The sequence below is a fragment of the Oryx dammah genome, unplaced genomic scaffold (assembly GCF_014754425.2).
Source record: "Oryx dammah isolate SB20612 unplaced genomic scaffold, SCBI_Odam_1.1 HiC_scaffold_23, whole genome shotgun sequence".
Classification (NCBI taxonomy): Eukaryota; Metazoa; Chordata; class Mammalia; order Artiodactyla; family Bovidae; genus Oryx; species Oryx dammah.
The window spans coordinates 44,408,895-44,426,788 of record NW_024070207.1 but is presented as its reverse complement, the minus strand read 5'-3'; the positions used below and the strand labels follow the sequence as shown (position 1 = coordinate 44,426,788).

The window sequence follows — 17,894 nt, the reverse complement described above, 5'->3', positions numbered from 1 at the left end:
AGCTTCCCGGCAGAGTGTCCTACCGGAACGGGGCCGATTCCAGGGAGGGCTTCTCGGAGCCCAGCACCGGGGTACCTCCACTACGCCCCGAGTCTCCAAGGCCCCCTGGGTAGCTGGCCATGTCCTGTGTCCCTTAGCGCTGGCAGCAGAAGCGGTCGGAGTACCTCCGCGCAGACAGCGGGAAGCTGTGCAGGGTGGCCCCGGGACCGGACTCCCCCCGGCCTTGACAAAGTTGTTTTCGGAACCCTGTGGGCGCCCCATGCCCCCTCCCCCCAAACCGGCTCGCGCCCCCTCCCCCCTCCGTCACCTCCTCGAGTTTCGTTCTTTCAAACTTTTTGAGACCCTAATTGGTGGTCCCTGAGCTGCTGTCCGGGACTCCCGCCTCTTGAATAACTCTCAACACGTCACCAGGCCTCAGAGAGGCGTGGGGGTGAACGAAAGGACTCCCCGAACTTTTTTTTTTCCAGCCTGGCCGAACAAGGGCTCCGTGATGATTGGCCAGGGCGCATCACTGCAAGCCTGTCAATCACCGGGCCTCCGGGTGGCGAGGGGCGGACCAAGCCCCAACCCCGGGGGATCCGAGCAGGTATATAAGAGGCCCAGCGAGCGCCCGACCAGACTGCGAATGCGACCTGCTCGAGACCACGCATCAGGTGCCAGCAGCCTGCTGGGTCCCGCTGACTTGGCGCGGACCACTGCGGCCAGCCTGCCCTTCCCGCCCGACCCGCGGGCCCAGCGGCCCCCAAGCGCCCCTCCGACGGAGTCCCCGGGCCTTTTCACCGTGGCCGCTCCAGCGCCGGGAGCGCCTTCTCCTCCCGCCACCCTGGCGCACCTTCTTCCCGCCCCGGCCATGTACAGCTTGCTGGAGACTGAACTCAAGAATCCCGTGGGGCCACCCACCCCAGCGGCAGGCGCGGGCGGCCCGGCAGCCCCGGGCGGCGCAGGCAAGAGTAGTGCGAACGCCGGCGGCGGCGCGAACGCAGGCGGCGGCAGCACCGGGGGCGCGAGCGCCGGGGGCGGCGGCGGGGGCGGCGGCGGCGGCGGCGGGGGCAGCGATCAGGACCGCGTGAAGCGGCCCATGAATGCCTTCATGGTGTGGTCCCGCGGGCAGAGGCGCAAGATGGCCTTGGAGAACCCCAAGATGCACAACTCCGAGATCAGTAAGCGCTTGGGCGCCGACTGGAAACTGCTGACGGACGCCGAGAAGCGGCCGTTCATCGACGAGGCCAAGCGGCTGCGCGCGGTGCATATGAAAGAGTACCCGGACTACAAGTACCGGCCGCGCCGCAAGACCAAGACGCTGCTCAAGAAGGACAAGTACTCCCTGCCTGGCGGCCTGCTGCCCCCCGGCGCCGCGGCCGCGGCCGCCGCCGCCACCGCCGCCGCGGCCGCCAGCAGCCCGGTGGGCGTGGGCCAGCGCCTGGACACGTACACACACGTGAACGGCTGGGCCAACGGCGCGTACTCGCTGGTGCAGGAGCAGCTGGGCTACGCGCCGCCCGCGACCATGAGCAGCCCGCCGCCGCCGCCCGCGCTGCCGCAGATGCACCGCTACGACATGGCCGGCCTGCAGTACAGCCCCATGATGCCGCCCGGCGCCCAGAGCTACATGAACGCCGCGGCCGCCGCCGCCGCCGCCTCGGGCTATGGGAGCATGGCGCCCTCCGCCGCTGCCGCCGCCGCCGCAGCCTACGGGCAGCAGCCCGCGGCGGCCGCCGCCGCCGCCGCCGCCATGAGCCTGGGCCCCATGGGCACGGTGGTGAAGACGGAGCCCAGCTCGCCGCCGCCCGCCATCGGTTGGCTACCGCATTGTGCGTGCCTCGGCGACCTGCGCGACATGATCAGCATGTACCTGCCGCCCGGCGGGGACGCGGCAGACGCCGCCTCGCCGCTGCCGGGCGGCCGCCTGCACAGCGTGCACCAGCACTACCAGGGCGCCGGGACTGCCGTCAACGGCACGGTGCCACTGACCCACATCTGAGCGCCCGCCGGCGCTCCCCGTCCCTCCGCCCCACCCCGCCCCTGCACCCCCGAGTGGGGACGCCTTGTTGTTTAGCTTTGCTTGCCTGGGACTGTTGCCTTGTTCCGATGATGGGGAGGACGGAAAGTTTGGCTGTAGCTGTCGGGGTTTGTACGAAAGCTGAAAGGAGTCCGGAGCGGCGGAAATGGGACTTTCTCGAGCTCGCCGGCCCCTCGCCGCCTTCCCTCCCTTCCCCTTCTGTAGGCTGGGAATCCGCTGTGTTGTTTGCCAAGAAAAAGCCGCCCCCCACCTCCACCTCCTCCTCCTGGGTTACTGGGTTTTTCTGTTGCGTTTGAAAATGTTGTCGCGTTAGTTTGCTGTTAGCCGAGGAGTGAGTGAAAGGGGCAAACGGACTCGGGTGAGGCTGGCCTGAGAACTGCAACGCCTCCTCCCCCAGTCGCGTTGCATCTGTTTTCCTCGTGGGCTAGGGGTGGGGGGGGGTGGGAACTGACCGCCGCGGCGCGGCAGCCAAGGCCGAAGTTAATTTATAGCCAGGTGTGCGTTGTCTCCCGCCTCGCCGCCCCTGGTCGCGGGACGGCTTTCTGTCCAGTCCGCATTTAAGCTGTTGAGTTGGTGATTTCTGCCGTGATCTGTTTGATATTTCGTCGCGCTAATGTATGTGGATTTCGTTTGGGTGGTAGGGCTAAGGGGCTATTTTGTTTCAGGGTTTTCAAGGTTTTACTCAGTTCCTAAATGAGAGATCAATAAATTTTATAACCAACATAATGGAGTCCTGGTAATTTTGCGGGCCTGAAACTTTAGGTGCGGGTTAGGGAGGGAACCAGTCCTCGGTACTGCGACCGTGGTCGGGTCCCGGGGCCGGGGGTGAGGGACCTGGGGGGAGGCGAGCGTGATCTGGAACGGTTTCTTCTGTAACTACTGGTGATCGCAAACACGGCGTCTCCCGGTATTTTCAACTGAAATTCCAAGGAGAAAGCGATTTGTCTTTCCGGGAGCGAGCACACTCAGGCGGAGGCTAGCACCCCGCGGCCACGCACTTGTTGATCGCGGCGGCAGCAGCGGCCACGCGGGGCGGGGAGGGGCGGCCGCGGAAACTGGCCCCGAAAGGGGGCACATTTACCTTTGTGCACTGGGGCGGGAAGACACTAGAGTCAAGCCAAATGATTTACAAAATGAAAACCCTTCGGAAATCTCAGCCTATTAAAGAGAAATAGTTCAGGACTCCCTAGCAGGAAACGAGTACATTTCAACCGAAGTTGGCTGAAGCGGCGGAGCCAGCATTCAACGCTGGAAGGTGTGGATTTCAACAGTCCACCTTAGATTTTTGCAAAGATCTCTGAGATTCCTCCGATGGCTTTCTCTTTTTGACTTGTCACTCCAGCCCACTGACTGGATTTTTAGAAGAGGCTCCCTCTCAACCCGAGCCTCTAGCTAGTTTTCGACTCTCTCCCTCCCCCAACTCTGCCTCCATCCCTGACCCTTGGGATTTCCACTGTGCCCCCCGAAAGGCCTTTGGTTTCGCTCCTGGCCACTCGGCCCCAGTGAATCTGTTTGAGGCCTAGGAAGAAAACAAATAGAACCAGTGTTTTTTTACCCCCTCCTCATCTGTTTGAGGTGATTTCCTTAATCCCTCTAATCCTGTTACCTCGCTATCCCAGAATAACTAAACTCGGGCTTTCCAGTAAGCGCGGCCTGGTGAACTGTGTTTTATCCTCTTCCACTCCTGACCACAGGTTTCTTTGCTTGAGGTCTGCTGGACTCGGGGCGACAGGAACTCCCGTTAAATTGGTCCGAATTCCACATTTCCAGCCGGTTTCCTTTGTGCGGGCTGGCCATTCACCTGCGAGCCGGGGCGGGCTTCGCGGGGGGTGGGGGGTGGGGTGGAGGAGGGGCGGGGGCTTTCTTCGGCTTCGGGGGTCGTGCCCGCTTTTTACACCTCACTGCGGATCCCGGAGACTTAAGCTCACCACGCCTCTTAGAGAAAGGTCGGGTCTCCCTGGAAGGCGGCACAACCCCTCCCCCGCAGGCGCTGGCACTGGCCTCCCCCGACGGTACCGCACGGGGTGGGAGGGCTCCCGGTCGTGATGCACCGACCCCGGCTCATCGCCCTCCACCCGGTGCTCCTCCCGGGCGCCTGCTGCGTCCGGTGTGGCGAGGCCTCACTACCGCTCGCTCCCCTTCCCGTCCCACGGATCCCGGGCCCCGCCAAGCGGGTTGGCGCTGCCAGTCTTGCTGTCGTGACTGGAGAGCTGGGTCCCAGGCTACCAGGTTCCCCGCCACCCGCGATCCGTGTCCAGCGGGGAGGGGGGGCGGGAGGCAACTCTCTGGTCATATCCACCCCCTATTCGTATCTTTCACAGTGTTTGGGCGTCCGTAAAAATACCTGTCCGTCGGTTAATCTGGGTTCAAATTGCTAGCAATTGTGGACCCAAGTTTGGTCTGAAAGACTCCGGGCAAGGGAGAGTTGAAAACAAGCAATTCCGCCCCACTGAGGGGGCGGTGCCAACGCGGGAATAAATTGACACCGCTTCTTTCCAAGAGTCCATTGTGCTGCTGCCTTCTTAGAAGTGCCAGGGTCACCCTTTCAACCGGTCTCACACACTACTGGCCCCCCCTCTCTAAACATCCACGGCTTTGTGCTCTACTTTGTCCGATTTCCAAATTGCCTTTAAGAGAAAGGATTTCATCAATCAGCACACTGGAGGATTTAAATACAGATGAAAGATAATTGTTTTTTAACTTCAGCCACAGGGAAGAGAACTGCACTAGAGTGCAACTTCCATCCCCTGGGCCAGAGTTTCCAGACTAGCGCAACACCCCCCCCCCTTCCACTGCTCCCCCACGTCTATGGGGACAGTTGCCCCGCAATCTGTTTTCTAGCTTAGGGTTCTGGTCAAATTTGATTTGAAATGGGTTCTGAGGCTGAAATGGCAACAATAACAAAGTCTGGTCAAGCCCCAACTCCTGCCTTTGGGGGCTTGTTTTACACATGAGAAAACTGGCCCCTGCAGGGGAAGTGAGAGCGCTCAAGGTTGCTTAGCTGGTCTCTGGCTGCACGGGGGAACCGGACTCCCAGGCCTGGTGGACACCTGACTCTGCCGCAAGATGGAGAGCAACTGATGAAATTCCAGCTCCAGCTGCCTCTCAAGCCCTTAATCTAGTGGGGTCTCTATAGAAAAGATGTAATTCCTGACATACAGACACCTAGTGGCCAATGCTTGGCGAATGGTGAAGTGATGGGCGCATTGGATCCTTACAGAGGGAGAAACACAGTCCATCTTTAGCGTCTCCTGACAGGAGCAGAGTTATCTTTTGATGGGAATTATCCCAGGAACAGGGGAGCCTGGTGGGCTGCCGTCTCTGGGGTCGCACAGAGTCGGACACGACTGAAGCGACTTAGCAGTAGCAGCAGCAGCATCCTGCATGGAGATGTTCTTTCCTGGCTTGTCTGTATCTCTCCCCTCATTAATCTTCTGTCTAGAAATATACAGGGGGAGAGGGTATCCAAAACGCAGGTATAGATTTATAAACAAAGACGTTCATCACAGACCTGCTTGCGATAGTAAAAGTTATACCCAACCCAACTGTTCAACAGATAGGAAAAGGTTATGTAAAATACCTTTTCCCCCAAAAGACTACTTTGCAGATATTAAAAATTGTGCTGGGAGAGATCATAATGATACAAGAAAATGCTTAAAACAGATCTAAAAGAGCAAGACATGCAAAAGTATATTCAGTACGTGTGACCTATTGAAGTATATATGAGTCGGAAAACATACAAAAATGCAGGGTACTAATATGAATACTGGTTAGTCTTCCTTCTATTTATTCATACTTCAATTTTCTCTGATAGGACTGTATCCCTGCTATCATCAGAAAAGTCAGCTTTAAAATATATTCTCTCCCAGTCACAAATACAGAAGTGTGTCTCCTTGTGAAAGAAGAAAGTTCAAGCTTTCCCTTCATTTGTTTGGGGTAAGGGGGGTCAGGAGCCCCAGCAGCAGTAATTCCCCAGCTCTCCTCCAGGTTGGGGGCTGCAGTGAACACAGCAGAGCAACCCCCTGCCAAGCGCCCTCATCAGTCAGCGGGAGCAGGAGCAGATTAGTGACGGCTCGGTCATTCTTCGGACCCACTCACTGAAGAAAAAGACCTCCTTGGGAGCCAAGCTGAACAGCTTGGACCGCGGGAAGCAGGGGCCATTGAGGAACCAGAAAGTGCACAAACCCAGGAGCCTGCAACTCACTGCCCTCTTGGGAGGGGGGGTTCAGAGCAAGCCCACGGGATGTGTCCTGGGCCAGGAGAGGAGGGACTAGATGAGCACCCAACTCGCACCCACACAGCCGAATGAACAAACACGGTTGGTTGTGTCCCTTCTCCCCGTCACTGCCATCTTCATCCACATCACCATCACTGCCTGCCAGACCACTGCCGTGGCCTTCTACCTGTTTTCCCTGCATCCACTGTGCTGCTCACCAATCCACTCTCCCCAGAGTGTCCCGTCGACTTTTCAAACAGAAATCCTATCAGTGTCACTTCCTTTCTTCATAACCTTCTGGTGACTTCTTATTGTCTGATCAATGCTGTGTCCTTCAATGCCTCTCTCCTCCAACCCCCACCTCCCCCACTCCCACCTCAGGATCCCCCTGAGAAATGTTTGTTAAATAAATCATGGTTCTGGATCGTTTCATATCTAAATAAAATTTGAAGTCCAGTAATTTTCTCAGATACAGATTATTATGTGCTGTGCTTAGTTGCTCAGTCGTGTCTGACTTTTTGCGACCCCATGGACTATAGCCCGCCCAGTTCCTCTGTCTATGGGGATTCTAGAGGCAGGAATACTGGAGTGGGTTGCCATGCCCTCCTCCAGGGGATCTTCCCAACCCAGGGATCGAACCCAGGTCTCCCACACTGCAAGCAGATTCTTTACTGTATGAGCCACCAGGGAAGCCCTTACTATGCACAGTGCACTTTTCATCTTGCATCAGCAAGATTCCCCCAGATCTCCATATCAAGCATAGATTTCTTGATGATTAAAAAAATCTACTAGCAAAAGTACATAAATTCTTCCCTGCCCCAGTTCTTTTGAATGTGCTGTTCCTTTTTCCTGGAATCTTCTGCCCCAAGCTCTTCCCTCAAATGGTCCAATGTTGTCTGCAAGGTCTCAGCTCAAACATCTCTTCTGGTGAAGGTGTCCATGAAGCTCTCCTCCAGAACAAGACAGGTGTCCTGTTCTAAACTCTCACAACACTGGACCCTCTTCCTAGCCCTGATACCAGTGGTCATTTTACATTTATTTGTGTGATCCTGCCAATCGCTGGTCTCACTCCTAGTCTGTAAAGGCAAGACTGCAAAGTCTGTCTTTGAGGGCAAAGACAGTGCCTGGTTTGTTCATGAATACCAAGCACAATGCCTATTCCATATTAGGCCCTCAAAAATACATGTGGAGTGTTTACTGTGTGTTTAAGGAATAGGGGCTCTGAGGACTTGAAACTAACAGGATGAGTGCAAGCCTGTGAAAATCATCAAGAATGAATCTGTCACCTTGGCTTCATCCCTTACCAGCTGTAGGCTCTTGAGGACACCATTTACACGGAGCTTCAAGTGGGAACAATAATGTCTCTGGTTTGTTCTGAGGGTTCAAAAAAAAAAAAAAGATGCTTTGAGCGCTGAACACAGTGTCTGGCACTCAGTCTTGTGCAGTATGTGTTAGTGATGATTATCACTTTCCTTAGCAGCCTCTGTTGACTCTTCAGGGAGGAGCTAGTGCTTTCTGGTCAAACTCTGTATTTCCCACCATCACAAGGGATGTTTCTCATTGCTGAGGCCAGTTCTTGCTACAGAAAGAAGGCAAAATAAAAGATCACCATTAAAAATGAATGGATCCTATGACACCAAAAGCATAAACACAAAAGAAAATAATAAGCTGGACTTCATAAAGATTAAACAGTTTTGCTTGCAAGGGCACCATCAGCAAAGTGAAGAGAAAACCCACAGAATAGGAAGAAATATGTACCAATCATATATCTGATAAAGGAATTATATCTAGACTGTATAAAGTCTTAAAACTCAATAATAAAAAAACCCAAATTACCTAATTATAAATGGGCAAAGGAAGTGAATAGTTTTTTCCAAAGGGAATATACAAATAGGCAACAAGCACATAGAAAGATGCTCAACATCATTAGTCATTGAGGGCATCAAATCAAAACCACGATGAGATACTACTTCATGTCAACTAGGATGGCTGTCATAATTCTTTAAAGATAGGCACTAACAAGTGTTGCCAAGGATGTGGAGAATTTAAATCCTTATATAATGCTGGAGGGAATGTAAAGTGGTAAAGCCACTATAAAAAACAGACTGACAGTTCTTCAAAAAGTTAAACATCAAGTTACAATATGACCCAGAAATTCTACTCCTAGGGCTAACATAAACATAGGTTCACTCAAAAATGTGTGCCCTAATGTTCACAGAGGCATTATTCATAATAGCTTCAAAGTGGAAACAACCTAATTGCCTCTGAACTGATTAATGGATGAATAAAATATAGTATATCTATGCAATGGAATATTATTCTACAAATAAAAAGAAATAGAGTACTGAGACTTCCATGGTGGTTCAGTGGCTATGACTCCATGCTCCCAGCGCAGGGGGCCCAGGTTTGGTCTTGGTTAAGGAACTAGATCCGATATACTGCAACTAAGAGTTCGAATTCCGCAACTAAAGATCCCACATGCTGCAACAAAGACTAAGTGCAGCCAGATAAATAACAAATAACTATTAGAACGGAGAAGGCAATGGCACCTCACTCCAGTACTCTTGCCTGGAAAATCCCATGGACGGAGGAGCCTGGGAGGCTGCAGTCCATGGGGTCACTAAGAGTCTGACACGACTGAGTGACTTCACTTTCACTTTTCACTTTCATGCATTGGAGAAGGAAATGGCAACCCACTCCAGTGTTCTTGCCTGGAGAATCCCAGGGACGAGGGAGCCTGGTGGGCTGCCGTCTCTGGGGTCACACAGAGTTGGATACGACTGAAGTGCTTAGCAGTAGCAGCAACTATTAGAATTTTTTAAAAAAAGAAAAAAAATGAATACTCATATCAATATATATACAAGGTTAGTATTCACACATGTATTACCTAGCTCTGCCAGCAGTGAGTAGGCCCAGAAACAATGACATCTCAGCAACAACAAACACATCTAAGTATCCAGGTCTTGGTTTCTAATATCATTCTTCAATGAAAGGAAGTGGGGATCTTTGGGAAAGTGGCTGATTCTAGAACTGGGGCCAGAAATATACAAAGTGAGTCTAGAGCATCCTGCAGTGGGAAAGAAAGAAGGCAAAGAAGGAAGAGAGAAAGGGAGGAAGGAAGGGAAGATGAAGCCCAATAATGGAAGTGAGTCAAAAGGACATATTGTTTGTTTGTTAGCTGCTCAGTCATGTTTGACTCTATGCGACCCCATAGATGATAGCCCACCAGGCTCTTCTGTTCATGTGATTTCCCAGGCAAGAATACTGGAATGAGTAGCCATTCCCTTCTCCAGGGGATCTTCCCAACCAGGCATCGAACCTGGGTCTCCTGCATTGCAGGCAGACTCGTTATGGTATGAGCCACCAGGGAAGCCTCAAAAGGACATAGGAGCCACCTAAAACAGTTTCCAATGACCAAATCTTAATAAATTTGAGCAACAAAATGAATAAAGTAGTACTGGATTATAACGCAGAGAAGGCAATGGCACCCCACTCCAGTACTCTTGCCTGGAAAATCCCATGGGCAGAGGAGCCTGGTAGGCTGCAGTCCATGGGGTCACTAAGAGTCTGACACGACTGAGTGACTTCACTTTCACTTTTCACTTTCATGCATTGGAGAAGGAAATGGCAACCCACTCCAGTGTTCTTGCCTGGAGAATCCCAGGGACAGGGGAGCCTGGTGGGCTGACATCTATGGAGTCGCACAGAGTCAGACATGACTGAAGCAACTTAGCAGCAGCAGCAGCAGGATTATAACCCAAAGTATACAACAAATAGGCATCATCCACACTGATATAAATAAATAAGCGGGGACTTCCCTGGTGGTCCAGTGACTAAGATTCCATGCTCCCAGTGCAGGGGCCCAGGTTCAGCCCCTGGTCAGGGAAATAGATCCCGCATGCTGCAACTAAGACCTGGCACAGCCAAATAAATTAATATTTTTAAAATAAATAAATAAATAAGTAAATACATGAATGAGGGAAGGGGAGGAGACAAATCTGTGCATAACTCCCCACACCTTAAGTGTGGGTTAGTCATAGTGACTACCTTCCAAAGAGAACAGTATGGAAAGGGGGAAAAGAGTTAACATTGCAGCTGAGAAATTGAACAAACACTACCTTAGCCAGAAGATTAAAGTCAACATTGGCAATTACAAGTCATGTTGACAGTACGTACCTTGACATGATGTGACAAAAATGGCACTTTTCTGCTGTGGCCCTAAACCCATAATCAATCTAATGATTAGGGAAACATCTGACAAATCCTGATTGACGATGTTATTGTTGTTTAGTTGCTTAGTTGTGTCCGACTCTTTTGTAACCCTGTGTATGGTAGCCTGCCATGCTTCTCTGTCCTCGGGATTTCCCAGGCAAGAACACTAGAGTGGGTTGCCACTTCCTTCTCCAGGGGACCTTCCCGACTCAGGAACTGAACCTGTGTTACCTGCATTGGCAAGCACATTCTTTACCACTGTGCCACCAGGAAAGTCCCAACTGAGGATAACTGTACCATATATCTGACCAGCAATCCTCAAAACTGTCAAGGTCATAAAAAACAAGGAAAGTCTGAGAACCTGTCATAGCCAAGAGTAGCCTAAGGTGACATGATGATTCAACATAATATATGATGATTCAAAGAAATATAAATGTAATATGGTATTCTGGATAGGATCCTGGAACACTCAAATGACTTTAGGGAAAAACTGAAGAAATCTTAATAAAGCATGGGTTTATTTAGTAATAATGTATCATTGTTGGTTCATCAATGTCAGGCATGTACTATACTATTATAAGATGGTAACAATTGAGGAAACTGGGTACAGTATATGGAGAGTCTCTACTATAGTCTCAATTTTTCTGTAAATCTAAAACTGTTCTAAAAAGTGAAGTTCATTTTTAAAAAAGAAATGAAGTATTGATACATACTACCACATGGATGAACCCTGAAAACATTATGCTAACTGAAAAAGGCCAATCAAGAAAAACTACACATTGTATGACTCCGTTTATGTGAATATCCAGAATAGGCACAACCACAGGGACAGAAAGTAGATTATGGACTGCCTAGGGTGAACTGTGGTATTGGAGAAGACTCTTGAGAGTCCCCTGGACAGCAAGGAGATCAAACCAGTCAATCCTAAAGGAAATCAACCCTGAATATTCATTGGAAGGACTAAAGCTAAAGCTCCAATACTTTTTGGCTATCTGATGTGAAGAACTGACTCATTGGATAAGACCTTGATGCTGGGAAAGATTGAGGACAGGAGGAAAAGGGGAGGACAGAGGATGAGATGGTTGGATGGCATCACTGACTCGATGGACATGAGTTTGAGCAAACTCTGGGAGATGGTGAAGGACAGAAAAGCCTGGCATGCTGAGTCCATGGGGTTGCAAAGAGTCACACATGATTGAGCAACTGAACAACAAGGTCAGGAGGGATTGAGAAGAACTGAGGAGTGACTGTTAATGGGCACAGGGCTTCATTTTGGTGTGATGAAAAAGTTCTAAAATCAATTGTGATGATGGGTGCACAACTCTGAATATGCTAAAAACCACTGAATTGTACATTTTGCACAGATGAGTTTTATATTATTGAATTATATCTCAACAAAGCAGCTATTTAAAACAACAAAAACAAAATGTTCTGGTGGATGACAGTAGGAGAGGTGTTTGGCAGGCAGCATGTCCAGTCCTAGGGCCTGCCATAAACACCAGGTGCAACCTCAAAGTCAAATGTACTCTCCGAACCAAAGCTGTTCGGGCAGGAAGAGTCCTCAGTCTGGTGTTCTCATTTTATTGCTCCATCAAATTTAATTTGGGTTTGTATAGTAATAAAAGCCAATTCCATCTACTAATATTGCTAAAAGAATTCTCTGTTCACTGCTTTATTAATTGCTCAATTGAAATACCATGGATTATTTACAAGCACACAGTTTGAAACACTCAGAATTAGCCTGTGCACTCTATTGTAAAGCGACCTCCAAGGTGCCTTCTACCTTAAAGAATCTTGTACGAGCTTCTCAGTGCAGGAACGGGATATCTGTAATGTCAAAAGCCCCAAGCAGCTCAGCAAAATTGGAATGGTAACAAGCTTCTGTGCTCACACCCTGGGTAGGATAGTAGTGTCAACACCTCCAGCAGAGCTGATAGAGCTGTCTTTCAGTCTGTCTGCAGGCTCTGTTTACATTCTGCAGGTTAGCTGGAAACACTCTCACCACCTCCACCCCCTGAAAAGATCTCTGGGTCAACTTGACATCTCCTAGACGCTCCATGTACTATATTTCTTCCAGTTACAAGCTCTCCTGCTATGTTGCTTTATATGATTTCTTTGCAAAGAATAAATTAGGCTGAGTGTGTAAACAACATATAAACTCTAGAGATGTTGCCAATAATTACAAGCAATGGAAATCACCAGCAGATGTGCATAGCAGTCTCTCAGCTGGAGCTTGTCCCATTTGGAGAGGCTCAGGTACACCTGAAAGGTGGAAGGGCACAGACATTTGGAATCTTTAGTGAGGTAAAACTGGGTTGCAAATATGGCTGCAAAGTGAAGGGAAAGTATTTTATTTTATTTTTCTGCATCTTGGTGATCACGTTTATTGGAAGGGGTAGAGAAAAAGTAAAAATGCCATATAGCTTAAGATTTTGTGAGTTATCTGCAAATCAGTTTATTTCAGGAGTGGAAGAATTCTTGGTTATTCCTTAGTATAAAAATGTAGACAGTTTCTCTTATGAATATCTTCTATGTTTAAAGCGGCAATCATACAAAATCTCCTGCTTTCCACCCTGGATAAATTCTTTGTTTCAGTCAACTGTAAATGGTGGGACCACTAGCACAACACCATCTCCCCAGACAAAGAGCATCAGAATTTTCCATTTTGTTTACTTATATATCTCTTGAAATGCTTCTCTTTCACTTTCTATAGTTGCCACAGTTTCTTCCACATTTCCCAATATTGTTCTTAAATATTGGTCATAAGCATGTAACCTGCCTCAAAGTTCTCTGTTGTTTCTCATTTTCACATAGATTCGCTCATCCAGGCTGAGCCTGAGAAGATCCAGGGGCTCTTCTATGGTGTTGGTAGTTTGTTGCCAGTCTATGTGATCTGCCATGTTTGAAACCTGGAAAAGTATTTTGGAATGAGAGGCAACTGCTTGGGAGAAGATATACATAGACGAAACACATACATAATCACCAACAGTTTTGTGATGATACAGGACAGTCTTTTAACTGCTGAACATCTCTATGGTCTTGGCCTTGGTCTCTGCATGTTTAAGAGTCACCTCTCCATTGATCTTCTCAAAAGTTCAGTCTGTATGGTTTTCCTGAGCCTCAGATCTTTAGACCCAACTGCCTCTTGACTGTAGTACTGTCTACAGTCCGTCAAACTTTGACTGGACCAAACTAACTTATCATTTTCCTCCCCAAACCAGCACTTCTCTATTTTCCATCTTGATTAAACAGCACCCCTGTCCGCCTAGACATTTCTTTCCCCCTCACACTCTAATTTCCAACCAGTTCCAGAATCCATCTGTTCTTTATTCTCATTCTCTTAGTTGAGGCTTGGTGTTACTTATCTGTTGCTGTGTAAGAAATAACCCAAAATGTTAGCAGTATAAAACAACAGATAGTAACTACTCACCATTTCTGTGGCCAGGAATCCAGGCCCGGCTTAGTGGGCTCCAGGTTTCTCACAGGCTGCAGTCAAGGTGGTGGTTGGGAGAAGAGCTGGCTCCAGGCTCCAGTGGGGAAGGATGTGCTTCCAATGTCACTGACATGGCTGTTGTTGGCCTGCCTCAGAAACTCCGCTTCCCAGTTAACTCAAGTGGCTGCACACCAGCCTCTGGTCCCCACTGGCTTTGACCACAGACATCAGTGATTTGCCATCTGGGCCCCTCCATAGGACAGTTCATCACATGGCAACTGGCTTCAGAAGTCACAGTCTTTCTGTAATCTGATCTTGGAAGCAATATCCATCATCTTTGCTGTACTGTCATAATTTGTCTCACTAGGGCTAGCCCGCAACCGAGGGGAGGGATTCCACAGGGCCTGAGTATCAGGAGGTGGACAGCATCATCCACCAGAGGGCCATTGTCCTTTGTCTGGACTCTCCCTTGTGAACGAGCATCCTAAATCCCCTCCAGGCCTGTAGGGTCTCCTGTGCTAGATCATCCTCCCCACTGAGACTTGGGTGACAGTCCCACAAAAGCCATCTGATTCTGCAATCTCATTTCTAAAGAACCCCTGTTGGCAACCTGTGCTGCCATAGGACAAAGTCCAAATTCCCTGACCAGCCATTTGAGGCCTCATTCCTTACCACCACGCACATCCCGACAGAAATACCCAACTTCCTGTGGCTCCCAGGTTCCCGGAAATGAGCCAGGTTCCTTCTGACTCTTTCACAATTTCAGGTGATTCAGAAGAGTGTGTGGGCCTCTCGCTGCCTGCTCTTGTTTTCTGCTGCTCATTCACCTCAGCACAGCTTCAGAGGCACCTCCTCTGACATGCCCGCCTGAACTCTCACTGTCTTTGTGGTCCCCAAGCCCTTTGGCTGTAGCTTTACTTGAGGAACTTGCATAGTGACAGGCACATATGATGGGCACTTGATGAAGGCTTGTTATTTTCTTCAATGAAATCAAATAACACTAGAGCTGTAAGCACTTTTAAAAAGGAAAAAAAGAGCATATAGCACTGAAGTTCAAATGAAGAAGGACTCAAAGGGCCTGAGAAGGGAAAGGAGAGGACTTGTCCAAGGCCAAGCAGAGCTGAAATAACCAACTTGCTTAGCCAGACCTGCTCACTTCGACTCGAGGGCATTTCTACTTCTCCCAAGTACCTTCACTGTTTCAGGCTCCCTGCTTCCACCCCAAAACTCCAATTCTCTGAAGATGTTTAATAGTAACTGCAGGTAATGTTTCTCCATCCGTCTTTGGGTCCACATACATCTTAGGGCTGTCTCAGGCTTGTGTGAACATAAACTTTCTTTATAGGAAGAGAGTTAGAATCAAACCCGAATCTTTTTTTTTTTTAAACCCCAATCTTAAGTAAAGAAATTTGAGGCAGTTGCAGGCTTTCAGTTTTTTAGTGGCAGGGCTGACTTGGTGGCAGATGCTGGGAGGGATTGGGGGCAGGAGGAGAAGGGGATGACCGAGGATGAGATGGCTGGATGGCATCACTGACTCGATGGACATGAGTCTGGGTGAACTCCGGGAGTTGGTGATGGACAGGGAGGTCTGGCGTGCTGCGATTCATGGGGTCGCAAAGAGTCAGACACGACTGAGTGACTGAATTGAACTGAACTGAACTGAACTGAACTGAGGACCACACTGGAGCTTCCTTGATGCTCAGGCAGTGAAGAATCTTCCTGCAGTGTGGGAGAGCTGGGTTTGATCCCTGGGTTGAGAAGATCCCTTGGAGGAAGGCATGGCAACCCACTCCAGCATTCTTGACTGAAGAATCCCAATGGACAGAGGAGTCTGGCAGGCTACAGTCCATGGGGTCGCAAAGAGTCAGATATGACTGAGTGACTAAGCACAGCACAGCACAGGACCATACTGGTCTTCCTTGGTGGCTCAGATGGTAAAGAATCTGACTGAAATGAGGGAGACCTGGGTTCCATCCCTGGGTCGGGAAGATCCCCTGGAGAAGGGAATGGCAACCCACTCCAGTATTCTTGCCTAGAGAATCCCATAGACAGAGGATCCTGGTGGGCTACAGTCCATGTGGTTGCAAAGAGTTGGACATGATTTAGTGACTAAACAACAACAAAGGACCACGCCTGGGCCTCTCCCAGTGTTGCATTCTTCTCCATTTTCTGTGGGTTCACTCAACACTCTCCTGGCTGGGTATGTGGATTTCCATGTCCAGAGATACCAATGCCAGGATACGCACAAGGAGAAATACACGTACTGGCCACAGAAGGTTTTCGGTTCCTTCTTCTTTTTCGACTGAATAAATCCTTAACATACCAGAAAGAGCAGTCCCAGAGATAACAGGGACTTCCAGCATGTGCTGCCTGAGTAGCCACAGCAGCCAGGGCCCGTCCAGTGACAGTCCAGTCCCCGACATCAGCAAGAACGAGGCATCTGACAGGAGGTGCTGAACAGGAATACGCTGCAACAGCTCAAGAGGTGCTGATGGGGGGAGGCCCGGGGCAGGGCAGCTGGTTGTGTTTTAAAATCCTAAAGATATGGCTGGGTCCTTGCTAGAGACTGTGTACTTTCAGTCGGCAGAGGAGAGAACTGAGACTCAAACTACAAATCCAACCAGTTAAGTCTTCCAGAGCTTGGTTGTTCTAATCAGACAAACTTCAGAGCTCAGCTCCTCTCCAGGTCCCTACATTAATAAAACTTTCCTCAAAAATGTTGTGTTAATGTCTCTGAGACTCAAGTGGCTCATCTGTAAAATGGAAATAAAGCAGTACTTATGTTATAGTATTAAGTTTAACTAGGATAATGCATGTAAAGGGCTTATCATTCAATACATAGAAAATCTGACCTTTATTATTATAGACCTAAGAACCAAAATGTCCACATTCTAAATGCATATTATACCGTACAGCTTCTAATATATCAACTCATGGAGCTTCTCAAGCCAGCTACTCCACTTATTAGCTGTGTGGCCTCCGGCATGTTTCTTAACCTCTCTGAGCCTCCAATTTCCTTATCTGTAAAATGGGGATAATAATTGCATTGACTTTACAGAGTTGTAAAAAGATTCAGTAAAGAACTTAGCACAGTGTCTGGTATATAGCATGAGGATTATTCTATACATATTAAGCATCATCAAACCTGGGTTTATTCTACTGCTGCACAGGCTTATTATCAGGCAGATGTTAAATTTATTTATTTTGTTGTTGTTGTTTGGGTTCTTTTTGGCCAAGCCATGTGGCATGTGGGATCTTAGTTCCCTGACCAGGGATCAAACCTGCGTCCTCCGCAGTGGAAGCATGGAGTCTTAACTGCTGCACTATCTGGGAAGTCCCTTTCTGAGATGTTTAGAATGTAGATTCCAGAGCCCCAGAGCCTGGGATTCGATCCCAGCTCCATCACTTACTAGCTGTATAATCTTGGGTAGGAACTTTAACTAGAAGTCAAAGATTCATCTCAGATCCTTTGCTTATTAATACATTTCAACTGCACACTCTGGACATAGAACATTCTTAGGCAGGTCGGAATGAAAATCTTAGCAGTGTGTTTATTTTCAGGAGTGCTTTCTGTAATTGTGTAAGCTTTTTACAGTCCCTGTGCATGACTTTGACCTCCCTGTTCCTCAGTTTCCTCATCAGTAACGTGCTGATGATAACAGCAGACGCCTCAGAGTTGTGCTGTGGTCATCTACCCAAAGTTTGGTCCCAATGTCAAGACTGATGCTGTTAAACACACACACAGAGGGTGTGAAAAGGGTTATTAATTATATAATGGGGTTTTTCTAGGGAAAGCAGGGCAGGGTTCCCAAGCTGGTCCAAACATGGCTTGGGAAAGCAGGGAAAGAAGGGGTTTTACCTCTGATTAGGGGGTTGGCAGAAGTGAAGGTTCCCACAGGTGTACAGAGCCTTGTGTGATTTAAATCTCCTGCTGGGCACTAAAGGTCGCAACACCCAAGCTTTCTCATCAGCTTGCCCAGATGTGGGGAACAATGGCAAGGGAAGGAGGCTGA

General features: G+C 49.3%; 1 protein-coding gene and 1 pseudogene across 1 annotated transcript; one reads left to right on the top strand and one right to left on the bottom strand.

Annotated features, from left to right (window-relative positions):
• The first annotated feature begins 625 nt into the window (after positions 1-625).
• SOX3 (SRY-box transcription factor 3) lies at positions 626-1,981 on the top strand. Its single transcript, XM_040265392.1, has one exon. It carries the CDS (start codon positions 626-628, stop codon positions 1,979-1,981), a length of 1,356 nt encoding a protein of 451 aa, XP_040121326.1.
• Positions 1,982-13,039: 11,058 nt separating this feature from the next.
• On the bottom strand, positions 13,040-13,348 carry LOC120881556 (annotated as a pseudogene).
• Between the last annotated feature and the right edge of the window lie 4,546 nt (positions 13,349-17,894).

What these genes read in the sequence shown, in the direction of transcription:
- SOX3 (XM_040265392.1), top strand. Translation starts at nt 626, where the DNA reads ATGCGACCTGCTCGAGACCACGCATCAGGTGCCAGCAGCCTGCTGGGT.